At 61.2% G+C, this 27,925-nt stretch overlaps 1 protein-coding gene across 3 annotated transcripts; it reads left to right on the top strand.

Annotated features, from left to right (window-relative positions):
• The first annotated feature begins 249 nt into the window (after positions 1-249).
• On the top strand, positions 250-27,891 carry HIP1R (huntingtin interacting protein 1 related). Of its 3 annotated transcripts, none has more exons than XM_059893611.1 (32): positions 251-446; positions 14,449-14,512; positions 14,961-15,103; positions 15,356-15,412; positions 16,493-16,573; positions 16,934-17,010; positions 17,296-17,357; positions 19,200-19,340; positions 20,058-20,115; positions 20,236-20,311; positions 20,495-20,635; positions 20,735-20,796; positions 21,019-21,091; positions 21,183-21,366; positions 21,477-21,565; positions 21,658-21,774; positions 21,886-21,987; positions 22,222-22,416; positions 22,635-22,782; positions 22,926-23,012; positions 23,304-23,411; positions 23,555-23,691; positions 23,956-24,066; positions 24,321-24,378; positions 24,875-24,946; positions 25,027-25,089; positions 25,452-25,566; positions 25,674-25,779; positions 25,908-26,031; positions 26,110-26,171; positions 26,322-26,528; positions 26,819-27,891. In XM_059893611.1, exons 1-32 carry the CDS (start codon positions 354-356, stop codon positions 26,864-26,866), a joined length of 3,261 nt encoding a protein of 1,086 aa, XP_059749594.1. In that variant the 5' UTR covers positions 251-353; the 3' UTR covers positions 26,867-27,891. The 3 variants fall into 3 exon arrangements, with proteins under 3 accessions (XP_059749593.1, XP_059749594.1, XP_059749592.1); XM_059893609.1 differs by having other exon boundaries at positions 252-446; positions 24,321-24,379; positions 24,916-24,946; positions 25,452-25,552; XM_059893610.1 differs by lacking the exons at positions 26,110-26,171; positions 26,322-26,528; positions 26,819-27,891 and having other exon boundaries at positions 250-446; positions 24,321-24,379; positions 24,916-24,946; positions 25,908-25,997.
• Positions 27,892-27,925: the final 34 nt, after the last annotated feature.

The following is a 27,925-nucleotide window of genomic DNA, read 5'->3' as shown; positions in this document are numbered from 1 at the left end:
CAGATTTCATCGAGGCCAAGTTTTCTCCAATTAACCAGATCCTGGCCTGGTGTGGACAGCATTTGGTGAGTCCGGGCGGAGGTGTGTGCGAGGACGGAGGAGGGACGGGTGTTTCCGCTCGCACACAAGAGGCGTCGAGGGCCTGGGGGCCCCGGCCCGGGCCCCTACCCTGGCCAGGGGCGCGGCCGGGCGGGGCGGGGCGGGGCGCATGGGCGGGGCGGCGGCGGCTCCTCCCCCGGCGGGCGGGCGGGCGGCGCCGTGCGGCGGGCGGCCTCGCGGTGCCTAGGCGCGGGGGGCCGGCCTGGATCGCTCAGTCGCGCGGAGCCGGGCTCAGGAACGGAGGCGGCGGCAGGATGAACAGCATCAAGAACGTGCCGGCGCGGGTGCTGAGCCGCAGGCCTGGCCACAGCCTGGAGGCCGAGCGCGAGCAGTTCGACAAGACCCAGGCGAGTGGCGGGGCCGCGGGCGGGCGGCGCCGGCTCCCCTTCCCCTCACACGCGTCCCTTGGGGCCCGGCCTGCGCCCGCCTCCAGAGTTCCGGGGGCTCGGGCCGCCCCCCGGACCCCTTGCTCCCCGGCCACCTGGGGCTCCCCGGCCTCATCTCGGCCGCGGCCACCCGGCTCCCCGGCCTTCGCCGCCCGAGCCGCCCCGCGCGCAGGTGAACCGGAAGCGCGAGCCGGCGCCCGGGCCCGAGGTGGCGGGGGACCGGGGTGGCCGGGGACTGGGATGCAGCCGGGCACTGAGATGCGACCGGGGGACCAGGTGGCCAGGCGACCGAGGTGTCCAGGGACTGAGAGGCGGCCGGGGACCGAGGTGGCTAGGAGCCGAGGGGGCGGGAGGGGGCCAGGTGGAGGGAGCCGAGACGCGGCGGGGGGCCAGGTGGGGTCAAGGTGCGTCCCGGGCCTGGGTGCGCCCGGCCGGGGCGGCCCGACAGGATTTCTCCGCCCTGGCCGCGCCGCCTCTCCCGGGCTCCGTCCACTTTTCCCACGCCTTAAAAGAATGCCCCCTCCTCGGAGAAGCAATGCATTTCCTTAAAGGAAACTCCCTGCTTCCTTTTCTCCTGAGCTGTTTTTCAGGGCCGCACAATATCTTATTATCTGCTGGGCGAAAAGTTTCACGTCTGTAGCCAGACTTGTTTGCCCGAGCGCTGGCCCACGTATAAACAGGTTCACACCCCCTTATTAAATGACGGCTCCTGACAGACGGAAACTTCCTAGGGCTCCCTTCCTGCACTTCCCACGCGCCCGCATCTCTTCCAGAGGGTGGCCTATCCTGGGAAGGTTATTTTAAAAATGAAACAATGACGGGGGTGTGTATTTGTCCATGTGTTCCTGCTGAGACCACACTGATGAGGGCGGTGCTGTTTCTGGTTTTCTGTTCCTTTTTATTTTACAAACACTGAGGTATTCTTATGCCTGGGGGAGGGGGGGAGCATACTGGGTTTTTTTGCCGAAGTAAGTCAACCAGGACTGAAACAGCAGAAAATTTTTACTTTAGAAATAAACCATGGACTTCCCTGGCGGAAAGTGGTTAAGACCCCGCGCCCCCAGTGCAGGGGGCACGGGTTCGATCCCTGGTCCGGGAACTAAGATCCCGCACGACGCGGCCAAAAAAAAAAAAAAAAAGCCAGAAGGAACCCACTCACCCCTGTCTGAAGTAGGATGATGACATTTGTGTCTGCCGTTAGCAAGGTCCTTCCCACCTCTCCCTGCCAGGAGCAGTGACTTGTGCGGTGTCTTTCAAATCAAGTTAGCACATGCAGCCTACAATAACTTTCGTTTTGAAGTAAGAAAAAATGCAGGGGAAACATCTAACCTTTGTGCTTGAGATTAACAAGGAAAATGATAAAACCTTGGCTCTATAAAGGATTAGTGCTGAACCAACCTAGCCGCAAATTATTAATTTATCCTTGAAATCATCATCATCTGGCCCCTGGTGTATTTTCAGCCCGGATAGCCCGTCATAAAAACAAATGTGGCATTTAATTTAAAATCATTAATACATAATTAATTGTGCCAGGAACTTGCGGAAGGAAGGGGAGAAAATTTTAATTGGCAGAGAGAATCTGGATGTTGTCAGAAGATTTATTCATTCACTGATTTTTTGTTTTTTCTGTGGTTTTGAGGAGCTATAAAGAGGTCAGATTGCTACATAGAGGAGATGGAATTTAAAGGGCCAAGTTCATTGATCTCACTCTTAAATTGTTATAAATCAAGGGCAAGCTTTCTGAATGTCAAAGAGAAAGCATCTCTGATACAGGACGACTTATTCTGGTGGTTGGTTTGGTAAACAAGAGGGTGTTTTGTTTTTGCTGGTTGGGTTTTTCTCAGGGGCCGAGAGGGTTACTTTTCATGAATAATTCTTTCTAATAGGTGAATCTCACAGGATTTACCAATTCCAGGGCTCTTTTCTGGAAAGATGGAATTCAGGTTCAGTGTCTAGATTTGCTTGTCTTCAGAGTGACTTATTGAGGGATGTAGGAATAAGGTTTTGTGCATGGTTAATATTTAACTAGATTGCTCCCAGAAATATCTAGTGAGCTGCCAGCCAGACCTCATTGGTGAAAAGGACGAGGAAAGCTGAGGTTGCTGCTTACATGTCTCCTTCTGGACAGAAAATAGTACATCCAACCCACCTACGCACCTTCCCTTTGGACTGCGCTGCCTGTGGCTTCACGTTGACCACAGCGTCCTGTGTAGCAGAGGGGCGCTTTGGTTTCCTTAGAACTTAAGTCCCCCACCATCCCGCCAGCCTCGCTTTTCCTCCTGGGTTTCTGGGTCAAGAGGAGGAAAAATACTTCCATATTTGCTTTCTTGACTGGCCACACCCTGTTTTGCAAAAAGGTTCCTTCCCCGCCCCAGTTGGGAGTGTGAAGGAAGGGGGCAGTCATGCGTCCTTCGTGTGGCAGGTACTTGTGTTTGCTGTATGATGTGGGTATGCGAGTGCGTGTGTGTAATCCCAGGGGCACCGTCCAGAAAGCTGGTCTATTCTTCCCCAAGACTTTAGTCCCTTTGGTGATAAAACCCCTTTTCAAAATGGAAGTGACAAAATTGTATTGGCTTTTTGTTGTTGTAGTATTCTGAATGCAGAATAGCGTGGAATACAGTATACCTGTGTGTTCTGAACCTGAAAATTGACCGTCTCGTTAAAAAGATGGTGTGGTATCATGGAAAGCGGTAACTAACACCCGAGTGCTAGCCTGTGTTCCTGGGCATGGTGCTTAACTCCTGTTTCCTGGTCTATAAAAATAGAGATAATTCCATCTACTTCCTAGGGCTGTTTTAAGGTATAGAAATGGTGGGGTGGGCTAAAGAGGGACCCCTCAAAGATGTCCAGGTCCTAATTCCTGGAACCTGTAAATATGTTACAGCCCTAGGTAAGAAAATGCTAATCAGCTGACCTTAAAAATAGGGGGCGTAGCCTGGGTTATCCAGGTGGGCCCAGTGTAATCACGGGGCCTTTAAATGTGGAAGAGGGAGGCTGGGAAGGAGGTCAGGGTGGTGTGAGGTGAGGACGACGCCACCGGACATCGCTGGCTTTGAAGCTGGAGGAACGTGGGCATCCTCTAGAAGCTGGAAAAGGCAAAGAAATGGACTCTTCCACAGAGCCTCTAGAAAGAAACGCAGCCCTGCTGGCACCTTGATTTTAGCCCCGGAAGATCCGTTTTGGACTTCTGACCTCCAGAACTGTAAGATGATAAATTTGTGTCGTTTTAAACCACTGAGCCAATAGTGGCCGTTTGTTGTAGCAACAATAGGCCACGAATACCTACAGGATGCAAAACACGTAGTACGGTGCTCTGCAAATGGTCAGCTAGCCATCTTTCTCCCTTCCCCACCCCCAAAAAGCTTTAAAATTTGAGAACTGTTTCAGACCTTCCACGAGGGAGGAGCTCCGTCTTTGAGGTATAGCATGGGTGAGGACGCAGCAGATGGGAGTCCTGGAAATGCTAAACTCCAACCTTGCTTCTTCCTTGTCTAAGTGCGCCTTTGCCATCTGGGCCTCGGTTTCCCCTGCAGGAAATGGAAACAGAGCCCAAAAGCTTCCTCTAAAGTCAGGATGAGAGAGGGGCCACGCTGCTCGGTAAACCAGGCCCGGCGGGGAAGAAGGGCATTAGATACAGGCATACGGGGTGAGGTTCCCCGGGTGTTAGGGGTTTTCTGGTGGGGTGGGAGCTGTGGAGGGGGAGCAGCGGGAGGAAAACTGTTCGTAGGTCCAGTTTTCCAGGTCGGTGACACGTCCCCTCTGCAGCCTCTGTGGAACTGAAATCTTGTAAGAATTAACATTTATTGACACTCAGGGCTTCTCAGGCCAGCTCACGTTAGAAAAACGCCATCCAGTAGAAACAGAACAGGAGCCACGTGTATCGTTTTTAGATTACTTAGCCACACTAAGACGCCAACAGAAACAGGTGAAATTCACTTTAATCATATATTTTATTTAGCCCAGTGTATCCAGAATATAGCCATTCCAACACGTAATCACTATAAAAATTATGAATGGGATATTTTACATTCTTTTCCTCCTACCAAGTCTTCAAACTCCAATTTGTGTTTGTTATAGCACATCTCAATTTGGGCTCACATTTCAGGCACTCATTAGCCACACGTGGCCAGCAGCTACCGGATTGGACGTCAGGGTGTTAGAATCACCTGGGGTGCTTTTAAATTCTTCCATGTCTAAATGCTGGAGATTTGGAGTGATTTGGCTTGGATTGGAGCCCTGGGCGCATAGGTCTATTTTCTTCAAGTTCCCCAGCCAGGAATTCTTTAGAATCTCATTATTGAAGACAAGCCACAGGACACAGACAGGTGTTTGGGAACTTAACTTGAGTTTCTGGTTTGAAGGCTGTTCCCAAATTGGCAATAGTCTTTTGGACTCCCATCCTCTGCACACTGTTGCCTCTGCCCTGACTTCCCTTCCCACATATGCCATCACCCCCTCTGCCAGGCAGGCAGACTTATGCACACTCCCTTTTTAAAAAAAAATTTATTGAAGTATATTTGATTTACGATGTTGTGTTTAATTTCTGTTGTACAGCACAGTGACTCAGTTATACATATATATTCTTTTCTATTGTGGTTCATCACAGGATATTGAATATAGTTCCCTGTGCTCTACAGTAGGACCTTGTTGTTTATCCATCCCATATGTAATGGTTTACATCTGCTGACCCCAAACTCCGTCCTTCCCTCCCCCACCCCCTCCCTCTTGGCAACCACAAGTCTGTTCTCTAGTCTGTAAGTCTGTTTGTGTTTCGTATTTAGGTTCATTTGTGTCGTACTTTAGATTCCACATATAAGTGATATCATATGGTATTTATCTTTCTCTTTCTGACTCGCTTCACTTAGTATGATAATCTCTAGGTTCATCCATGTTGCTGCAAATGGCATTATTTCATTCTTTTTAGGGGCTGAATAATATTCCATTGTGTGTGTGTGTGTGTGTGTGTGTGTGTGGATATATATATACATATATATATATATATATATGTATATATATACATACCACATTTTTATCCATCTATCTGTCGATGGACATTTAGGTTGTTTCCGTGTCTTGGCTATTGTGAATAGTTACACACGCTCCCTTTCTGTCTTCATTATTTCTTATAGATGCTGTGGCATTACCACACTGTTAGCTACCAACCCCTTTCTGGGCCTCATTTAAATGTTTATTTTAAAAAAGTTCCCCCACCCCCGAGCTTGGGAGGAAATCTAAACCACACGGTGAAAGCCAGAAAACCTCCCCAGCTCCGCCCACGTCGGTCAGCTCCCTGAGGGCAGGGGCAAGGGGCCTGGCACCCACTGCAGGCTGGTCGAATGGCTAAAGAACAGAGGTGAGCGAGGCTTTCTGAAAAGGAGGAGAGAAAGAACCAGGCTCACGACCCCCAGGACGCCGCCTGCAAAGCCTCGTGTGAGCTGCCCCAGCAGCGCTTGCCTTCCTCCCCGGCCCCCGGAGGTGGGCCAGCTGCGGTGGGTGGTGAGCTGTGCCCTTCTTTCCAGCTGCGCTGCTGTTGCCCGCCCCTCAGACACCCTCCACCTGCTTCTGCCGCATCAGCCAGCTTGGTGATGCTCAGGGCAGCTGCTGACTTCCTGGTTCCTGGGGTTTCCTGCCGCAGTCCCCCTGGGCTCCCCGGGTAGCCGGTGACCTCTTGGTTCAGGCTGGGGTGGGGTTGTGGCTGCTCGTCCTTCCCCTCCCCCTTCCCATCTTTGTACGTTTGTCCCACGACACGTTCATGAGGGACCACTTACTGTGTATGTGTTGGCTTGTTTCTGGTGCTCTGGGATGTGCTACGGGAAGATGAAGATCATTCTCATCCCCTCCAACCAAGGGTTTTCATCTTGACGAAGGAGGTGGGAGATGAACAGGTGTGCTGTGGCAGAGCTGTTAAGAGCGAGACTCTGTGCCTCAGTCTCCTCATCTGCAAAATGGATATAATCGTAGTGCCCGAGTCATGGAGGATTTGCAGGATGACACAGCTCCTGGTGCGGGGTGAATGCTGCACTGAGCGGCTGTTGGCTGTTACGTTGTGTATGGGAAGGCGGGCTGGACTGAAGAAATGGAAATGATGCCCTCTTGGTTCCGTCCCTGAGCCCCTAGTTGAGCCTCTGTAAATGGGGAGCTGGGGCTGTTGGGGAGGGCAGTAGATCTGCCACAGGGGTTGGGCGGACTTGGGAAGGTGGGGAGCAGCCCATTCCTGGAAGAGCCATCCTGCGGCGCCCCCCTTCTCCAGGACAGCAGGCCCTGCTCCCAGGTGAGGGGAGCCCCAGGGAGGTGCCCCAGGGAGGTCTGGGGAAGCCAGCCGTGACTTAAACTCAGGGCCCTCCTGACCTTGCCCCCAGGCCAGCCTCCCGTTTGTGAATAAAACCTGCCTGGGCTCTGAGTCCAGCAGTGCGAAGTGGAAACTCTGGAGTCGAGTCTAGGCCTGCTTGGCGGGGGGACAGGGAAACGCAGCGGGCTAACCTGAGCTGGGGCCTGAAGAGCCTTTGCCAGCCGGCCGCGCTGTCAGCGATACCCTTCCCCCCAACCCGCTCGCCCCAGCTCCACCTGACTCCAGGGAGGACTCAAATATCACCTTGTTTGCGAAGCTGTCAACCGCTTTCCTCCTGCCCGAGCCTTACTAGGCTGCCCTAGTTCTCGCGATACTTTTCCCACTATTCCCCTGTCTCCCCAAACCCTGCAGCCGAACCGGCAGGAGTGGACGGCCGTGAGGTCGGGCGTGTGTTTAGATCCAGGGTCACGGAGAAGGGATTGCATTGCCTCCCCCTCCGAGCCCCTAAGCACTACCCTCTGAACCCCAAGATCCTCAGGCACGGACAATGTTGGCTTCTTGTGTGCCAGCACCCAGGAGTGCCCGGCTCAGGGGACCCTCTCGGTGTGCGTGCGCTGAATAAATGGGTGCCACGGGGGCCCGTGGGTCTCCATTTTTTGATGCTGCCACTCAGTGAGGCCTAAAAAGCCATGACTCCCACTGCAGGGAAAGACTGAGTTCTTGGAGAAAAGTTTAGTAGAGGCGGGGTTGTTTTTCCTCTTGCTGAAATAAACACAACCTTCAAACTGCATTAGGTTCTCCCGCCAGGCAGTGACTCGGCCCCCTGGCTTGTGGGACAGACAGGTCTATGGAGTGATGTCACCAGAGCCCAGGCAAGGAGCTGCCCGGGCTGGCTCCCTGTCCTTCCTGGAGGCGGGACTCGGGCCACGTCCTCCTCTACCATCTCCTCCTCCTCGTGTGTCACCTGCAGAGCCCGGGGGAGGGGTGGCAGTGTCCCCCAGTGAGCCTCATCCGGGTGGATGGGAGGATCCCGTCCGGGGCTCCTGCAGAGGAGTAGCGGCCGCAGCGCGGCCCTCCCTCCAGTTTCTTAAACGGTCGAGTGATTGAGAGGCCCGGACAGAGTGGGCACTGGGGGACGTGAATAAAGGGAAAAGACGGTTGAATCGCAGGATGGTGTTGCTGCACTGACTTCCCTCTGCTGAATGTCCGAGCTGCAGACCTCCGGCCCAGAGCTCCCCACCGCTTTGCCTGAGACCACATTCAGCCGCCTCCTTGGCTACAGAAATCCTGTGTTTGCTTTCATCAATGGCCTTTGAGGTGACAGAAGCATTTGAATGAGATCTTTCTGTCCTTCAAACAACTCTTTGGAAACACTAAAGCAGGATAACCCACCTCTCTGCCAGTCCCTGTGACCCGGCTCTTTGAAGGATGTTTTTTTGTCCCTGCCAAGTGCCACCATGAAGCGCGTCATGATAACAGTACAAGGAGGATTGAGTCTGATTCATTTCAGGGTTGATTTTAAAAATAGAAATTGTTTTATAGTTGCCTTTACTATTTAACTCTAGTAGATAAATTATTAGCTAGAGAAAGAGACACACACACTGCCTTGAATTTAACCAGTACTTGTATTTGAAAGCGCTTTCGTTCATTCAAGTATTCACTCTTCCATTCATCCAGCAAAGATTTATTGACCCCCAGGCATGGGTTTCGGGAGGCACAGCAGGGTTTGTTGTACCGAGCACGTCTGTTCAGGGGCCAGAGGTAGAAACAGAACACATGGTAAACAAGACGGTTTCAGGGAATAAATGTCCTGGGTGAAAGTAACCGGGAGGAAGCTGTGTGTGTGGGGGGGGCTGCTTTAGATAGGATGGTTGGGGGAGACCCCCCAGGAGGGGCGCTTTAACTCAGAGCAGGGTGACCCTAGAAGCACAGCTGGGCTTGGGGGTGGGACCGGGCTTGTCGTGTTTGAGGGACAGAAGGAAGACGGTGTGGCTAGAACAAAGCAAGATGTTCCAGACACACTTTGTGTATGTTTGCATTCTCGAAGATTTCAAGGGTTTTTTGCTCCTGCTTCCCAGACAGGAAAAGGGGAAGTTTCTAAAGTGAAGGTGCCCCTGTGGGTCGGAGTGGATGGGACCGGGGTCTGTGCGCTGGGGTGCCATGGCTGGCAATGGTGGAACTGGGTGAGCAGACCTGTATTTGGCCCCGTTCACGTGGGCTCCTGGGGAAGGGGTCTCCCCGAGTCCACGTTCCTCTGCTGTGCAGAGCTCCCCACGGCCTGGAGGATGTCAGATCTCGCAGAGAACGTCCGGGGCTGCAGCCTCTGCGGTCATGTGGTTCTGACCCCCTGCAGGGGGCTGTGGGTTTCTAGAACGGTGTTGCCAATGTTGGTACGCACCGGGCTGTGGCCTCGTGAGCCGCTCTGGCTCCTGCTCCGTCCTCAGTGACTGTCCTCTCCCCATGGCTCTTCCTGGGGCCCCTTTGCCTGGCGTGCAGCCCCACAGGCGATGGGGCAGGGACGGGCTTGCTGTGTGCAACTGCTGACCAGAGCGTCCCAGCTTGGTTGCCCGGCTTCGCTGACGGTGTCCACACCCCAAGGCTTCTGTCTCGAGTCTGCAGCAGGCGCCGAGGCTCTTGGGAGTATCACCTGCTGGGGCTCCTGCCCCGGCCCCGCTGCCCCAGCCGGGTCGCCTTTCTCCTGAACCAGCACCGAGATGCTTTCTCGTGTGTCCCTGGGAGTCACCTGTCCAGGGACAAGTGCCATTGGTGGCTCTGTCTGGCCTGGTCCTGGGATTGCCTCCTCAGGCTTGACTCCCAGGGCCTCTGCTGGCACCAGATGGGGTTTTTATTTGACAAACAAGAACGAGATTGTTCCTGGAAGCAGGGGCAAGTGTGTCCTGAGGCTCTGGCTCCCATGGACCCAGTGGGGCCCTTGTAAGAAGCCTTCCCAGACGTCCCCACCCTGGCTGCAGACAGAAGCCGCCCCGGGAGGGAGCTGGAGGGGGCCGAGCTGAAGGCCCAGAGGGGGCCCAGGGCCCTAAGGCCTCGCCTGCAGGAACGGGGGAGCCGTGGGGGAGCCCCCTGAGCTGCTCGGTGCCACCCAGTTGCTGTTCTTACCCGTGCTTTGAACGAATCCTGGATCCAGAACCTGCGTTTTTGACTTGGAGTTGGGCCAGGTCCTCCCTGAGTGACACCAGGCCCTCGGGAGCTGGGTCCCTGCAGTGGGACAAAGAGGGACCAGAAGGACGTGCGTGCTGGCGCACGGCTCCCTCAGCCCGGCCCCCTCCCCCAGCGAGAGAGGCGGCCGGGGACCCGGTGGTGGCTGAGGGGACAGTGTACAGAGCCAGCAGCCTGGGTTCCCTTCCTGCGCGGCCACCTTGGGAACTGCTCGACCCGGGTTAACGGGGGAGGGTTGTCTCTGTGGGGACAGTGCCTAGAATAGTGCCTGTGTTCGTCATTGTGACCTTGAGCTTTGATTTCCTCATCCACATGCTTCAGGGGTTACTCAGGAGATTAAATGAGATGATAACGGTGAGGTGCTCCGCGTGGTGCCTGGCACATGGCTGAACTCGATAAAAATCATGTTATTATTCGTTTACTGAGGCCAGTTTGCTGGCCTTTGGCATGAGATACGCCTCCTGCAAGCTTCCCGGTGCCAGCAATTCCGACTGTGTCTCCAGAGCCCGCTAGAGCCTCTCCACCCCTCGGCCTTGTCCCCCGCCGCCCTCCAGAGGGTCAGGCCCCTCACTGCGAGGTGGCTCTCCGGGCCTGGGCTTGGATTTTTCCAGCACAGAAGGAGCAGCAGTGGTCTGAATGCCCGTGAAACTGTTCAGTCACCCACCCTCACGGGTCTGAGAAGCGTGTCTCTGCCCGCCCTCCGCTGTCTTTGCAAACCCTCCAGCTCCCTCCCCCAGAGCCCCCCTGGGCATATCTGGGGGTGTCATAGACCCACCGTTACTGCTGTTGTCCTGCTTTGCTGCTCCCTGCCCCCCATCCGTGGCCTCTCAGAGGTCGAGTGGGAAGTCAGATAAACAGATCCCCAAGGCGGTCGCCACCTGCCCACCCCCCCCCCCAGGACCCTCTCTCTCCGGCTCTGGCTCTTCCATCTCGGCACCCAGGCCCCTAATCAATCCATTCCACTCGAAGTTTCTGTCTCCCAGAAGGCTCTCTCCATGGCAATTGATCCTGCCCGTCGTGAGGGATTATGCTTGCTGTTGTCAGAACTGCCCCTGTACCAGGGCGGAAGGAAGCCTTTCTCAGGCTGGCAAGCTAGAGAGAACCCACACGATGGTCCCCGGTGCCCCTCTGACCCCCCCTCCTCCTTCAGTCTTCCTGCAGTCGCTCGTTGGGCTGGTGTGAGGATGCCATGCTTGTGTAGACGGAAGCAGATGTTGCAGTCAGAGCTGCAGCTGGACTGTAAACCCAGGAGCTAAGCCATGTCAGAATCGCCCAGCACAGGTTCCAGGGCTGAGGAGAGGCGCCCCAGTGCTTGGCCCACTCAGGACGCGCAGGGGAGGGACGGGCATCTCTGGGGCCTGCCGTCCCCTCCTGGGACGGGGCTTGGCTGCTGCGCCTGGCAGGAAAAGCAGGCTTGTGCGGTGTCCACAGACCCGCCTCTGTGTGAGAACTGTGCCTCCTTGTGAGGCCTCCCGGTCCACACATCTGCCGCCTGCACACAGCAGGGCCGTGTTCCCGCCGGGAGGGACCCTGTTCCTACAGCCGGCGCGGGGAGCGGGCGGCACTGGTTGGGCAGAGGGGGCCAGACAGACTCCCATGTGCCTGAGTCACCACTTCTCTCTGGGGCCCGGGAGCCTCTGAAGACCTTGCGTGTGCCAGGCACCGTTTAGGGGCTGGGGCCACAGCAGCCCCAGAGAGGCAGAACCACTCCCCCCGTGGCGTAGACATGGGCTGGGAGTGGGGGGAGGATAATAGACAAATAAGGAAGACACTGTCAGGGGTGCTGACCACATGGAGAAGCATGAACCGGGAGATTTAAATAGAGTGGCAGCAGGAAGGGGACAGGTGAGCAGGTTCCCCGGAGGGGAGGGGCAGGCACTCTTTCTGGGGGTCCAGGGCCCAGCCATGCGGGCGCTCCGTATACATTTGGACCGATAGTGAAGTAAAAGCCTGTGCCCAGCGGCCTCTGGGGAAGGCTCCGCGGTGGGAATGCTTAGCCTGGGCCGCCGGCCCCACCAGCCCATCCCTTCAGGGCGTGTCTGCTGCAGGCCCTGGGGGGAGGGGGGTCGGCACGCCCCTCGTGGGCGTCTGCGGAGGACAGAGCACTTGCTGGGACTGCAGGCGGCATCTTTGCATCCCCGGCCTCCTGGGCAGCTTGCTCTGCCTGTGTGACTTTGGCTCTGCTCTGTTCTTGCCTGGGATCTTCTGAACAGGTGGCAGTCGTCAGAGCCAGCTCAGGTGTCAGGGCAGCTGGGGGACAGGGTTACACACCCCCTGTCAGGGAGACAGGCACTCCCGGCTTATGGGCTGGTGTCTCTTCCCAGCTCTGTACCTGTACTGGAGGGGGGTGCCTGGGAGCTGGATAGCAGAATCGTTCAGGACACAGCCAGACCTGCCTTGGCCCTTATTAGCTGTACGGACGAGATACCCCAACTCCCTGAGCCTCAGTTTCCTCATCAGGAAAGTGGGGGCATGCCCACTTGCTGGGGCTGTTGCTGGCAGCGTGTTGCCTGTGCCTGGCGCAGGGGCGAAGCGCCCGGGAATGGCTGGTTGTCGATCGTTGTCCTCGTCGCTGCTGCTGTGGGCAGAGTTCTGCCTGGCGGGGCGTGATGTTCGCGGGGCCGGGAACGGTACACTCGGGGTCCGGCCTCTCTCACGGTGATGCCTGTGGAGGGAAGGCAGGCGCTGGGGCCTCGGGGAGGCCGAGTTGGCAGAGGATCGGCAAACACAGAACAGATGGTGAGGGAGCTCTCGTGTCTGGCTCGCTGAGGCTTTGAGCGTAAGAGGAGCCAGAGCCTGTCTGCGTTCCTCTCAGGACCCCGGTACCGCAAGGCCAGAGCCACTCCCCCAGCCCAGCCTTGATGCTGGGAGAGTCGTCTGTGTCCCAGGGGCCCGCTGTGCTGTGTGCTGCAGACCCGCTCTCCCCGAGCCCCGGGGAATGGCCACAATGGGCGCTGTGTGTGAAAGGAGGTCAGCCAGCCTTGCTGGGGTGGGTGCGAGGGGCTAGCCCAGCCCCCAGCAGCTCCTAGGCCCGTGAATCTGAGCAGAAAGCACGGCCATGGCTCTCAGGGGGTTGCTTTTCTTACAGAGGAAATCTCACTGCTTTGCAGAGCAGGACCACAGTAGGGTCACAATAGACCGTAGATGAGAGAAGTCTCCTCCTTGCCCGGCAGGGACAGTTAACATTGTTCCCAGGCCAGAGGTGGAGAGCACAGTGGCCTCTGGGTTAAAAAGAAAGAAAGCTCCTGCTGCCCCTCGGGGCTCTCTCTCCGCCCTGTCCCGCTCCCGCCACTGCTGGGCCTGCCGTGGACAAGTCCACGCAGGGCCGGGCTGCAGGGTGAGCGCACAGCTTGCCCTGCCCAGCGAGCTCCCTGGACGGCCTGGGGCAGCGTGGGCCCTGGGGGAGGACCTGTGGGAGACTTGGGAGAATCGGCTGACCTGGAGAGGAGTCTGCACGGGTCAGGGACCTCATCCCATCCCTCCCACCAACGGCACTGGCAGCTCTTCTCATTTGGTCCGCAAGCACGGATGCCCCCAGCTCGGGGCTAGGTGGGTGGACAGAGGCTTCCAAGACCTGCCGCCAGGTAGAGAATTAAAACATATCCATAAGTAAACCCAGGGCCGGCGGTGGTTCCTGGGTGAGTGGGATGGGGGTGACAGTAAGTGCCCTGAGCCTGTGTGAGGACGCAGTCACATTCAGGAAGACTTCTCGGAAGAGGCGGCGTTGAACTAAGGGGGAAGAGACGAGACTCCAGCAGGTGGAGGTGGGAGGGGACCTGCATCAAGGATGAGTTTGCCGCTTGCTCAGGGCCTGAGTGGTAGCAGCATGTGTGCTAAGCGGGTCCCCCTTCCTGCCACCACTGGTGGGGCTGCGGTCGCTGTTTGTGTCGGTGGGAGTGGGAGCTGAGTCAGGATTCGCCCTCACCCAGGAGGCATGTAGACAGGCGATGGGACCTGGTTTATCCTGGTTTTCCACGAAGTGGCTGTGAGGCCTCATGTCTCCAGGCCGTGCCCCGTGGTAAAGTAGGGGTGACGTGCATGTTTTGGTGGAGTGCGAGAGGGCTCAGGCCACAGCAGCCTCTCCCAGAGGAGAGACCCGATAGAGGATGTCCTGCGGGGACTGGCGGCTCCCCTGGGGCCCAGGGGCTACGCCTTCTGGGGAAAACGAATCACACGCAGCTTTCAGGTCAGAGTTGCTCTCCTGCAGCACAAGCCGGCTTTTGTCCTTACCTCCCAGGCCTCTGGAAGCTCTGTGTGGTTGTGGCACCGGGTATTAGCTGTAGTTGGAGCTGCACATGTCACGTGAAGAAGAGTCTTGAGTGGTCTGGTTTGCTTAGGTTAGAGAATTTCTGTTTTTCCCTTATCTGTGTACTCTCGCCTTTAACCGGCTGGAAGGATGGGTCCCGTCTGTGTGTCGCCCCTTCCCCCTTTGGGTGGTCTGTCCCGGGAAGCCTGCCGGGTGGGTTTCTGACCTCTGCCTCCTCTGTTCCCTCCCAGGCCATCAGCATCAGCAAAGCCATCAACACCCAGGAGGCCCCCGTGAAGGAGAAGCATGCCCGGCGTATCCTGCCCGCTGCCGGCCGCCCTCCGTCCCTCGGGGCCCCAGGGGAGGCGGGGAGTGTGAGGAGGACGTGGGGGAAATGAACTAGGGGGGCAGTGGGCGTGGCAGATGGCCTGATGAGGGGTGTCCCCCTGTGGCCTTGGGCCAGCCTCGCTCAGCTCCTTCCAGACTCAGTCCCATCTCAGGAAGGCCACCTATTGTCTTAGGCCATTGGGCCCAGCTAAATTCGTGGGGCATGACCTTGCCCTTTCTCTTGCTTGGCTGAGAGCCGTAGCTCTTGGTGAGCTGTGGCCGACGCCGAGGGAGGGGTGTGGGGAGGGGGGAGGGGGGAGGGCCGCCTTCCACCCGCGTCTCTGCGCCCAGTCACCTGTTCAGCTGCACCTGCTGAGCACCCGACCTCCCCCACGCTTGAGTCCCTGCTGCGTGCACTTGGCCTTGACCCTGGTAGGCATCATCCTGGGTACTCACCACGAGAAGGGGGCCTTCACCTTCTGGTCCTACGCCATCGGGCTGCCTCTTCCCAGCAGCTCCATCCTCAGCTGGAAGTTCTGCCACGTCCTCCACAAGGTCCTTCGAGATGGGCACCCCAACGTGAGTAGCCGCTGGTCCGGGGGCCCGGGCCCTCCGTCTGCCGCCTCTTGAACACCCCAGGGAGGCACAGAGCCGCATCCTTTGAAATGAGGGTTGTCCCGGCGTCTGTGTCCCTCAGCTCCAGGCTGGCCCGCCCTGCCTGCTGCCCGCACCCCATACATGGGAGCAAGTGTCGGGACGGCCCCCCCCCCCCCCCCACCGACTAAGGCTCTGGCCCCTTCATCCTCCCTCCTCGTCTCCCCCTCTGGGCAGGTGCTGCACGACTGCCAGCGGTACCGGAGCAACATTCGGGAGATCGGAGACTTGTGGGTAGGTGCGGGGAGCAGGCACGGTGGCCTTAGCGCCTCGCCAGCAACACCACCCGGAAAGTCCACCGCCGTCCTGCTTGGCACACAGGGCCGAGGGGGGGACAGAGCACCTGCAGTGGTGCCCCCATCCTCCTCGTGCCAGCAGAGTTAGAGCCACGTTCAGTGGGGCCGTGGCAGCGGGCGATGAGCGTCCGTAAATGAAATTGAGCCTTGCTTTTAAGGCCTGGCGCAGCAAGTCCCAAACACACCCCTCACGGGCCCTCCGGCTCCAGAAGTCAGCAGCCCTTCAGTCCCTGTGAGTTCACTACCCAACCCTGAGTCTGGGTAAGTGGTGCAGACGCTGGGCCCCCAAGACCGGCAGCTCTTGAATCTTGGAAGTCTGCATTTTCAGCAGGCTCTCCAGAAGCGTCTCCTCCACAGTGAAGTCTCAGAGCCCCAGGAGCTTGCATTCTAGATCCACTCCACGGCCCTCAGGAATTAGGGGCGTCCCCTGCGTGGAGAGAGGGCTTCTGGCCTTATCTGTCCTCTGGGAGCACTGCTGGGGCCCCAGCAGCCGGGGCGGGGGCCGGGTGGCCTCTGGGAACTGACCGGCTTGCAGAGGGGACACCCCTTGAAGTAAGGAAGGTGGCATCCCTGGTGCCATCTGCAGATGTGGGCCCAGCGGGCGTGGCCGCAGGGGACGTGGTGTCTGGAGGCGGCTGAGGGGAGGATGTGTTCACGTGCCCGTCGGAACGTACCTCCCCAGCCGCCACCAGCATTTCGGTGGAGTGTCCCACCTCAGAACTGTCCTCTTGCCGTGGACGAGGAGCTCTCTTGTCACGAGAGTCTCTCTGGCAAGAGTGAGAAGAAGAGAGCGATAGGCAGAGAGGGGGCTGGCAGAGGCCCTTGGGAAAGAAGGTTGGCCACCTCTGGTGGGTTGAGCAGTGGTTGTTGAATGAATAAGTGACAGCGTGGGAGGGTGAAGGATTGACACCCTGCTCATCATCTTGCATCTTCCGGCCTCACCTTCCTTGTTTGCCCCGCGGGGTTCCTGGGCGAGCTCATGGGCAGTGTGTCCTTACCCAGGGCCCTTTCTCCACAGGGCCATCTGCATGACCGATATGGGCAGCTGGTGAATATTTACACCAAACTCTTGCTGACCAAGATCTCCTTCCACCTCAAGGTAGTTTCCTCGGGGGAATCGTGGGGCTGGTGGGACCCTGGGCTCTTCCCTCCAAGATGTCTCAGAGGGTGGGATCTGTCCTGTCCCCACCTGAACCAAGGGGAAGCTTGGGACAGACGGCAGGGAAGTCAGAAGGCCCGGAGGCATTTCCCAGCGTGGGAGGTGGTCTCAGCCCTGCCCTCAGCTCCGGATGGACGTCCCATCCTCTGTGTCTTGGTCTCTGTAGTCACTGCCCGGGGCAGATGGTGGCTCCACAGGCTAGGGGGCTTCTCTGGCCCCTTCCCCCCCCTCAAAAGCTAGAAGCGGTGCTGGGCCAGAGCTGAGAGGGGCTGCGGTTGAGTGGGGGTGTCCTCTCCGCAGCACCCCGAGTTCCCTGCGGGCCTGGAGGTGACAGACGAGGTGTTGGAGAAGGCAGCTGGGACCGACGTCAACAACATGTGAGTCCCCCGGTTTCCCGTCTGTTCCTGCGGCGTTCCTCACCCAGGTTCCCACCGGGGGCCGTGCTCTGTCTGGGGCTGGAGGTCGTCACGTGCCCAGCAGATGTGGCTAAAGCTAAAGGGATGGGGCTTACTTGGAGCTGGGCATTTCGGCTGAAGGACTGCCGTCTGTGCATCCGTGCAAAGGCGTGGGCATGCGCTGTGCTCCCCCTCCCGCCTGGGGGTCCTCGCAGGGCCACGCCCTGCACCCCTCCCGCTCACCTCTCCCTCCTCCTTCCCCCGTAGCTTCCAGCTTACCGTGGAGATGTTCGATTACATGGACGGTGAGCTGAAGCTCTCTGAATCAGGTGAGCCGGCCGGGGGGGTGACCTGGGGCCTGCTGCCTCTGGGGGCCAGCCATTCTTGGACACACCTGCCCCCTGGGGACCACGCTCCCACCAGGAGCAGGTCACGGGGCCTCCAGGTGCCCCCAGAGCATGGGAAGGAGAGGCCTTTACCGCCCCTGCAGGACGCCAGGCACGTCCAGGGAACAGTCTCGGCCGAAGGAAACCCACTCTGGCACCAAGGCGCGGGGTGGGGGGTTGCCGGGGGGAGCCGGGGGGAGCCAGGAGCCGCCTCTTCAGGTTCCCGATCCACCTCCCAGCTGAGCCTGCCCTGAGGCAGTTGGTTTCAGCCTTCTTGCCCATTCTCTGCTGTAAAAGGCCTCTGAGTCAGGTCAGATTTCCCAGCCCAGGAACGCGGCAGCCGTTGAACAGGAAATCTCAGGGGGCTCACCCTCCTGGGGCTGCAGAGGTGACTGTTTTCAGTGGCAGCTTCAGAACAACTTGTGGGTGACTCGACGCTCTCACTCTCCACGGGAGAGTGAGAGGCAAATGCCTTTTTAATGGAAAACCAGGAATGAGAAAGAGGTGTCTGGGCAGCCTCCTGGCGCCGGGGGCTGGACCCTGAGGCTGGGCGAGTCTGGGGCAGCTGTGCTGCAGAGATGGGCCTCTCCCCAGTCGCCACAACCGGAGGCGGAGAAAGGCCACAGCCAGCGCCCACACCCCCTGTGCCAGCGTCTCCCTGAGAGTGAGGGGGAGTGGGCGTTCCCCGCCCCGAGGTTTGTAACAGCCCCAAATGGGAAATGTCCTGAACGCCCTTCAGATGAGAAATGGCTGCATTGTGTTTTAAAACGCAAAACAGTATTCTGTGTGTATTTTAATTGTTTACAAGGAAAATGGACTTGACGTGACATGTAATTAAGTTTTAAGCGGGTGAGGGACAGCGCTTAGCGCCTTCCTCCTGGTCCCTTCCCTCCCAGGCGTCCTTGTGTCACTGCGGAGGTTTGCAGATCGCCCCACCCCAGGCAAGGTGAGAGTAGGCCCGGGTTGGGGGCCACCCATCTGGAACAGGGTCCCACGTGGGCTGCCCTGGGTGTCACGTGCTCCTTTCTCTCCTTGCCCCAGAGAGCAAGCCGGTCAGGGGTGGCAGTATGTCTGCCTCTTTCCCTCCTAGTTGGTCCATCGGATGAAAGGCTGATTCTCAGGGTCAGGGGAGATTGACCCTGAGTGCAAGTGAGGTTTTGGGGTCCCTTGGGGTTTGCAGAACCACGTCCTGAGCCCGCTGCTGTGAGACTGACCAAGCCCGGGCCTGTTTCCACATCTGCAGAACGAGGCCTTGGGGCTGCACAGCCTTAGGCCTCCGTCCGTCCCTAAGATTCAGAGTGAGCTGGAAGCCCATGGGTACAGGACTGTTGAAGTCACCCTGTCTCTCCAGCTCCGCGTCCTGGGCCCACTGCCTGGAAGCTCTCCAGAGACCCTGGCCGAGCGGAGCTGCGTTTCATTTGCCCCCCACCTTGCCGCCACCTTAGTTCGTGGGAGCGCTGGGCCTTGGTCCTCGGCAGCTCCAGCGCACGGGGTCCTTCCTCGCCACGAGGAGCATGCTGGTGTCCGAGGGCCTGGGGCAGAGTCCCACTGCCTGACTGGGACTGGTAAAGCCAGTTACCCAGGCCATTGCCCCGTCTTCAAACCCAGCTCTCTAGGTTGCCGTGACGGTGCCGTGAGATGCCGGTCGGGGCCAGCGCTCGGCCGCTGCCCTCGCTGTGGCCGTCACTATGCCTGTAAGCAGAGTGGGGTCTGCGCCTGCGTCTCCCGGCTCCGCGTGCTCAGGCTCCTCCCGCCCCCCCCCCCTTTTTTTTTTTTTTTTTACAGTTTTCCGGCAGCTCAACACAGCCATTGCCGTGTCCCAGATGTCCTCGGGCCAGTGCCGCCTGGCCCCCCTCATCCAGGTCATCCAGGACTGCAGCCACCTCTACCACTACACGGTCAAGCTCATGTTCAAGCTGCACTCCTGTGAGTCCCCCTGCCCCCACCCCTGCCTGCCTCGGCCCTGAGGGTCAGCCGAAGCCCCAGAGGGCTGTGTTGATAGCCTGCATCAGGGATGGGAATCAAGCAGTCTTTAAGATATTTATTAATTAAACTTAACAGTAATGAACTCATTACCCACTAACATAAATAACATACTTGTTATAAAAAAAAATCACTATTTTCCAAAACAGAGATTTAGTGGGAAGAGCCACGTAGTTTTACGTGTTTGCAGTTCTCTTAACCGCCTGGCCTTGGAGGCGGCAGCGGGACCTCACCCGTGCTCGCTGGGCTGGCGGGGAGGACTGGGGGAGGCACGTGGTGGCTCCTTAGTGCTCAGAGAGGGTCTGGGCTGCTGGCCTGGGTTCTGTGAGCTGTTCCAGTGTCAACCTTGGGCAAACTCGAGTGAGAGCGACCTGACAGACCAGCAGGGCCCACATGCAGTGCGCTGCGGTCAAGGTTCTGGCCATCCCACTCACTGGTTCCTTCCCTCCCTCAGTCAAGAGCTGAACTCCTCACAGGGGGTTCTTTGGGCCCTCCTGATGGTGGGTGGGACGCAGCCAGGTGGCAGGTAATCTGTCTATAATCTATGACGGTTTCTAGAACGTGGAGGAGCAGGGAGGGGGAAGGCAGGGAGCGGATCTGAAGTCTCGGGCACAGAGCAATGAGCAAGGAGGAAGTCCCGTTAAACCTCCCTGCCCCCAGGTCTCCCAGCGGACACCCTGCAAGGCCACCGGGACCGGTTCCATGAGCAGTTTCACAGGTACCAGCCTGGGCGGGGTTGAGGATGGCTGGGAAAGAAGCTCCTCGGCTCCCGGCGACGTGTGCTGGGGCTACCGGGCTGGGGCCTGGCTCCTCTGACCTCCCGCCTCTGTCCCCGCAGCCTCAGAAACTTCTTCCGCAGAGCCTCTGACATGCTCTACTTCAAGCGGCTCATCCAGATCCCCCGGCTGCCCGAGGTACCTGCGTCCTCCAGCGGCCGCCGCCCGCCTGCAGCCCTGTTCTGCCCTGGGCTCTGGGCTTGAGGACCGCGGCCGCCTAGCTGGGCCCCGCGTGGGGCCTCGTGTGGGCTGTGGGAGGGGCAGAGAGAGGGCCTTCTGGTGGGGGGAGCGCTGGGTCGCTTTCACCCGCTGCCCCCTCAGGGACCCCCCAACTTCCTGCGGGCCTCGGCGCTGGCCGAGCACATCAAGCCGGTGGTGGTGATCCCCGAGGAGGCCCCCGAGGACGAGGAGCCCGAGAGCCTCATCGAGATCGGCACGGGGCCGCCTGCCGCGGAACCAGCGGTGAGCTGCCCCCTTCTTGCTGGGGGCACTGGGGGTGGCTGGGCCTCCCTCCTGGCCTGGGGGAGTGGGGGTGGAGGTCACCGTGCTTTGCCGTGGCAGGTGGTGGCTGACCTCTTCGAGCAGACATTTGGACCCCCCAATGGCTCCATGAAGGACGACAGGTGAGGGCCTGGGGAGCCCACCGTAGTGGGAAACAGCCTTCCGGGAACTGTGATCCCGAAAGATCTCGGCTGGGGACACAGACCTGAGATGCTCAAACCCCGAGGGGGTGCTGATGAGAGGACCAGCGGCCGTGCCCGGGTCCCCTGATCGTGCCGGTTGAGTGAACTTGAACGCCAGGACCACGCGGGCTGGGGAAAACCCCGCCTGACCTCTGTCCCCAGGGACCTCCAGATGGAGACCTTGAAGAGGGAGGTGGAGACGCTCCGCACGGAGCTCGACAAGATCCAGCTGGAGGTGAGGGGCGCGGGCGGAGGCGCAGGGGCGGGCGGCTGCCCCACGCGGGGGACCTACACCCCACCTCCTCCCCTCCCCTCCCGCCGCCTAGGCGCAGCGGTACATGGCGCAGCTGAAGGGCCAGGTGAACGCGCTGGAGGCCGAGCTGGAGGAGCAGCGGAAGCAGAAGCAGAAGGCCCTGGTGGACAACGAGCAGCTGCGCCACGAGGTGGCCCGACTGCGCGCCGCCCAGCTGGAGGGCGAGCGCGACCGGGGGCTGCGAGAGGAGGCGGAGAGTGCGTGCGCGGCGCGGGGCGGGGCGGAGAGGGCGTGGGCGGGGCGGGGCGACGGGGTCCGCCGCTGGGGGGGCTGGGGGTCACGGCCACGGCCTCCCCCTCCCCCGCAGAGAAGGCCAGCGCCACCGAGGCGCGCTACAACAAGCTGAAGGAAAAGCACAGCGAGCTCATCAACACGCACGCCGAGCTGCTCCGGAAGGTAGGCCCAGGGGGTGCGGACGGGGGCCGGTGGGCTGTGGGGGGCCCCGAGCGCAGCCCAGCCGAGCCTGTCCCCGGTCCCCGCCGGTGCAGAACGCAGACACGGCCAAGCAGCTGACGGTGACACAGCAGAGCCAGGAGGAGGTGGCGCGGGTGAAGGAGCAGCTGGCCTTCCAGGTGGAGCAGGTGAAACGGGAGTCAGAGATGAAGGTGCGTCCCGTGAGCACAGGCCCTGCCTCGTAGACCCCGCAGGCACCCCCTGCAACCCCCGTGCCCCCCAGCTCCACTGCCTCCGTGACGTCCTGTCCCCTCCCGTCGTAGCTGGAGGAGCAGAGTGACCAGCTGGAGAAGCTCAAGAGGGAGCTGGAGGCCAAGGCGGGAGAGCTGGTGCGGGCGCAGGAGGCCCTGAGCCGCGCGGAGCAGGTGTGGGCCCTCCCAGGCCGGGCTGCCACTGGAGCGCGGGGTGGTTCAGAGCGGCTCGCCCTGGCCTTGAGGTGTGGCTCTGACCCAGCCCCGGGGGGTACACAGGGAACAGGACCCGCTCCTTGGCCCTCAGTCAGCCTTCAGTCTCCTGGGGCCCTAGGGATGGTCTGTAGATTTGGGTGGGGATGGGGGCAGGGCCTCTGGAAGCCCTGCTCACCGGCCAGGTGTTCACAGAGCGGCTTGGAGCTGAGCTCGAGGCTGGATGCGCTGAGCGCGGAGAAGGACACACTGAGCAGCGTCGTGCGGCAGCGGCAGGCTGAGCTGGTGGCGGCCCAGAGCCTGGCGCGGGAGAAGGAGGCGGCGCTGAGCTGGGAGCAGCAGCGCAGCTCCAGGGAGAGGGACGAGCTGCAGGGGCGGCTGGCGGACAAGGTGCGGGCCCCCCTCCCTTACCCCCGTAACAGCTGAATTGGGGCAGAATTCTCTTTTATCACGAGCTGCGTGCCCCCCTCTTAAGGGAGCAGCCCCGGCACGGGGGGGGCGGGGGGGGGCGGGGCGGTGCAGCAGGGCCTCTCGCTAAAGCCCCCTCCCCAGCGAGGGTCTCCACGGGGGCCTGGCCGGCTCACCGCCGCCTCGCCCTCTCCCGCCAGGAGTCTCAGGAGGAGGGCCTGCAGCACAGGCTGCTGGATGAGCAGTTTGCGATGCTGCGGGGCACCGCCGCCGAGGCCGAGCGCATCCTGCAGGACGCCGTGGGCAAGCTGGACGACCCCCTGCACCTGCGCTGCACCAGCTCTCCGGGTACGGCCGCGGCGGCAGGCGCTCGGGCATCGCCCTTTCCTACTTCCCACCTCCCCCCCCCCCCCCCCCGAGGGAGGCGGGCAGGAGGGTGCTGGGGCCTCAGGCCAGGCTCTGCCCCTCACCGGTTCTCCCTGTGCTGGCAGACTACCTGGTGAGCAGGGCCCAGGCTGCCCTGGATGCCGTGAGCGCGCTGGAGGAGGGCCACGCCCGGTACCTGGCCTCCGCGGCAGGTGAGTGCAGCCGGGGCGGGCCTGGGCAGGGCAGGGGCCGCCAGCGGTGGTGACCCGGGCCCACGGGCCATGGCCGCCTCCTGCTTTCGGGGCGGTTTCCCACCACAGGCGCCTCTCCAGGAAGCCCCAGCCCCGTTCCAGAGGTCAGCCCTTCGGGCCAGGGGTCACCTAGACCCGGGGGCGGTTCCTGCGATGCTGCTCTGTGGCTGTGCGGGCTTGCCGGGCAGGAGAGGCACCACCGGGACTTGCTCCGGAGCAGCAGCGTTGAGGGTGGCTGTCCTTCCCGAGCAGACGCCTCTGCCCTTGTGGCAGCCCTGACCCGGTTCTCCCACCTGGCCGCGGACACCATCGTCCACGGCAGTGCCACCTCCCACCTGGCCCCCACTGACCCTGCTGACCGTAAGTGCGCCCTGGGCTTGTCCCACGTGCTCCTCACGGTGAACCCGGGAAAGGGGGGCGGCTGCCGCTAGGTCCTGGTGTCAGACCTGGCTGGGGTCTTCCGGGGTTCTCGGCGCCGGGTCCCCTCAGCCCTCTCCTCCCAGGCCTGATGGACACGTGCAGGGAGTGTGGAGCCCGGGCTCTGGAGCTCGTGGGGCAGCTGCAGGATCAGCGAGCTCTGCCGCAGGCCCAGCCCGGCCTGGTGCGGATCCCCCTGCAGGGCATCCTTCAGCTGGGCCAGGTGCGGTGTGCAGCCGGGATGCCGAGCGTGGCCCCGGGTCTGGAGGGGGCGGTGGGGCTGGGCTGGGGTCCCCAGCTTCTCTGCACCTCCTTCCAGTTTGGGCTGAACAGGTGCTCACGTGCAGAACCTGTAGCTGCAGACACGGGGCGGGGACAGAGCACCACCCTCTAGGGCCCGGCTGCCCCAGTCTCGCTCCCAGGCTCTGTGGGGGTGGCGGGGGGTCGAATCCACCCCATCTGACTCCTGGATTCCCTCATCCCCCAGGAGCTGAAGCCCAAGAGCCTGGATGTGCGTCAGGAGGAGCTTGGGGCCATGGTGGACAAGGAGATGGTGGCCACGTCTGCGGCCATCGAAGATGCGGTGCGGAGGATCGAGGTGAGGACCAGGGTGCAGGAGCCCGGGGGGCGCTGGGCTGAGTGCAGGCTGCGCCCACCTCCGCACTCAGCCTCCGTGCGAGGGCCAGGCGGCCTCTGCAGGTCAGAGGTGGGAGGGTGGGCAGGGGCCCTAGCTTTCCCTCCCTGGGCCGCGCCCTCCCCTCCCTGGCTCCGCGGCTGGTCCAGTGCGGGTGTCCCCTGTCCTTGCACGCTGCCCTCCTCCCAACCCACTCAAAGCTCTGTCATCGGGTGTAGGACATGATGAACCAGGCCCGCCATGCCAGCTCTGGGGTGAAGCTGGAGGTGAATGAGAGGTGAGACCTACTTCTGCCTTCCAGTCGCCCCAGGGCGGGTTCCCCAGTTTTTCCAGATTGGGGGAGGGGAGAGGTGGCTTCTGCCCTCCTGACTGCTTAGCCCTCCAGAAAGAAGGGCTGGGACCCGCAGAGCACGCCTGACCCTGTGGGCCTGCCCGCTGAGCACCCTGACCCTGTGGGCCTGCCCGCTGAGCACCCTGAAGGGCTGGGACCCGCTGAGCACGCCTGACCCTGTGGGCCTGCCCGCTGAGCACCCTGACCCTGTGGGCCTGCCCGCTGAGCACCCTGTGGGCCTGCCCGCTGAGCACCCTGAAGGGCTGGGACCCGCTGAGCACCCTGTGGGCCTGCCCGCTGAGCACCCTGAAGGGCTGGGACCCGCTGAGCACCCTGAAGGGCTGGGACCCGCTGAGCACCCTGTGGGCCTGCCCGCTGAGCACCCTGAAGGGCTGGGACCCGCTGAGCACCCTGACGCCCCCGTGGCTTCTGGGGCCGCCTTGCAGATCCTTTTGTTTTCCTCGCCCTTTTGCTCCTCTCAGGATCCTCAACTCCTGCACAGACCTGATGAAGGTGAGTGGCCGGCTGGGACCCAGGGCGGGCCCTGTGCCTGGCCGGGCCCCCGAGGATGACACACGTCTGGGTCTTGGCAGGCCATCCGGCTCCTGGTGACAGCATCCACGAGCCTGCAGAAGGAGATCGTGGAGAGCGGCAGGGTGAGCTGGGCCTCCCTGGTGGGGCCAGGTGGGGCCCCCGCCTAGTGGGCAGGCCACACAGCTAGGCCATTGAGGGACAGGTTCCTGAGCGGGGCCTGACCCCAGAGCCCTCTCCGTCCGTATCACCCGCCCTGTGGCTTACGCCGGCCACGGGACTCCTCTCGGGCACAAGACGCCTGAGTGTGCAGAGTGCCGACAGGCCCTCCCAGTGCGTGCAGCGTACTGGGAGTCCCAGTCCAATCCCCCACAGCCCAGGGATGCGCTCTCACGGCCGGGGTGAGGGGAGGAGGGCCCACCCGCGGGGATCTGTTGCCACCCGGGACTTCCTTGACTGGTCCGCCCCGCCCTCCTGTCGCCACTAGGGGGCAGCCACGCAGCAGGAATTTTACGCCAAGAATTCGAGGTGGACGGAAGGCCTCATCTCTGCCTCCAAGGCCGTGGGCTGGGGAGCCACGCAGCTGGTGTATGTTGCCCCAGGTCGGGGGGCAGCAGTGTGTGTGGTGCTCAGGGTCTGGGGAGGGGTGTGGAGGCGGCCCGCCGACCAGGGGGTCGGAGACCCAGGCCCTGCCCGGCTCTGCCCCCAGGGAGTCGGCGGACAAGGTGGTGCTTCACACGGGCAAGTACGAGGAGCTCATCGTCTGCTCCCACGAGATCGCGGCCAGCACGGCGCAGCTGGTGGCGGCCTCCAAGGTGAGGCTCCCCTCGGGCTCCTGGGCTCCCAGCCGTGGCGGCGGCACCACGTGTGGCGGGGAGACCGTGGGCGTGGGGGTGGTGCAGCCAGCAGGCCGTCCCGCCCCCTAACCCGCCCCGCCCCCCAGGTGAAGGCCGACAAGCACAGCCCACACCTGAGTCGCCTGCAGGAATGCTCACGCGCTGTCAACGAGATGGCCGCCAGCGTGGTGGCCTCCACCAGGTCGGGCCAGGAGCAGATCGAGGACAGAGGCGAGTGCTGGGGCCCCGGTGCAGCGGCCGGGCTGGGGGCGGGTGCCCAGACGCTTACCCACTCCCCTCTGGCTGCAGACACCATGGACTTCTCCGGCCTCTCCCTCATCAAGCTGAAGAAGCAGGAGATGGAGACCCAGGTGGGCACCCTCGGCCGTCCCTCTCCTACCCGCGTCCCTCTCCCATGCGTCCCTCTCCTGTCCCTCTCCCGCGGCTGAGCTCCGGGAAGGCGGGAGGGCCCCTGGGGCGAGGCTGTGGGGCCTGCTGAGCGGCCGCACGCGGGGCTGCAGGTGCGGGTCCTGGAGCTGGAGAAGACTCTGGAGGTGGAGCGCGTGCGGCTGGGCGAGCTGCGGAAGCAGCACTACATGCTGGCCGGGGCCGTGGGGACGCCCGGCGAGGAGGAGCCCGGCCGGCCCAGCGCTGCCCCCCGCGGCGGGACCTCCAAGAAGCCGCCCCTGGCACAGAAGCCCAGCGTGGCCCCCAGGCAGGACCACCAGGTGCGGGGAGTCAGTGCAGGTTGGGGGGGGGGGGGTGACAGGGGAGGAGCCCCGGGAGTGCTGTCCTGGCCTCTGCTCACTGGCCTGGGGGGCAGCGGACCTTGAGGACGGTCAGAAGCCACTGACCGGTGGGCGCAGACACGCGGCCCCAGCAACGCGGGGAGCACGGCAGGTGCCAAGGGCCCGTGCCAGGGAAGGCAGGGGCCGAGGAGTGGCGGGATGCCTGGGGCCCGACGCAGGGTACGTCAGGCACCCGTGGCCACTGAGCCCCTCACCTTTGATCCCTGCAGCTTGACAAAAAGGATGGCAGCTACGCGGCTCAACTCGTCAACTACTAGGTCACCCCCGGAGGGGTCCAGCGGGGAGGCTGACGGCCTGGGCCTCGTGGCTGAGGAGCCTCTGAGAAGGCCCAGCCCTCACTGAGCGCAAGGGCTCAGGGCTGACCGGGGCTGACCAGAGCAGTTCTTCCCAGACGAGCGCCTCGTTACCTGCAACAGGAACTTCTCAGAGCAGCCAGGACCCAGCAGGCCTGAGCCACAGCACTTCAGGAAATACAGAGCATTTCTAATATTCTGAGTTAGATCTTTCTTTTGTGAGTTGTGTGCAACACACCAGAAAGCAGGGCCCCTGGAGCGGGTGTTTGGGCCGTGCATCCCCTGCCCCTGGGACTCCCGGTCTGAGGTTAGAGGTGACTAGAACACAGTCTGTGCTGGCTGTTGGGGATACGGGGAAGAAGACATCACCTGTTCGTGGCCTTCTTGGGCCCTGGTGCGGCCTCAGGCAAAGCAGGATGCTCTTAGGTGGGCTGGGGGTATCGCCCCTTTCTCCTTGGGCCTCGCTCTAGGGCGTCAGTGACGGTGAGCGCTGAGGACAACGAGACCCTTGCCTGGGAAGGGGGGCAGGCCAGGTGCTGCCATCCTCCTGGAGTCTCTGTTCCTGCTGGCACCTGCGGGGACCCTCCTGCTTCCTGCTTTTCTTTCCCCTGGTCTGGCTGCCCCTGCGCTGGCCACTCCCCATGCCCAGCCACCTCATTCCTCCCTCTGCCTCCCCATCCCTGGGAGGTTTCCGGCCCTCCCGCAGGCCTCTCCAGCTCAGCCAGAAAAAGCCCAGAAACCAGGAGCCGCCTGCCCCCTCTGCAGATCAGGACCAAAGGCCCCTGGCGATCCTCGGGCGGGGGCTGCCCTCGGGGAGGGATGAACGCGCGCTCCTCGAGCCCCCCACCTCCTCCTGGGCAGAGGGAGGCCTGGCTGGAAGGAGGAAACCTCGGTCTGGAGGAGCACAAGGGGCCAGCTCGATTTGCTTTGCGCGTAGTGTTTCCTTGTGTTGAAGTGTCAGATTGGCAATAAACCACACTTTGACTGTTGTCACCGTTGCCCCACAGTGAGGGACTGCGCCTG

Source organism: Balaenoptera ricei, chromosome 14 (assembly GCF_028023285.1).
Source record: "Balaenoptera ricei isolate mBalRic1 chromosome 14, mBalRic1.hap2, whole genome shotgun sequence".
Classification (NCBI taxonomy): Eukaryota; Metazoa; Chordata; class Mammalia; order Artiodactyla; family Balaenopteridae; genus Balaenoptera; species Balaenoptera ricei.
Note: the sequence above shows the minus strand (reverse complement) of the source record. Positions and strands in the feature narration are given on the sequence as shown.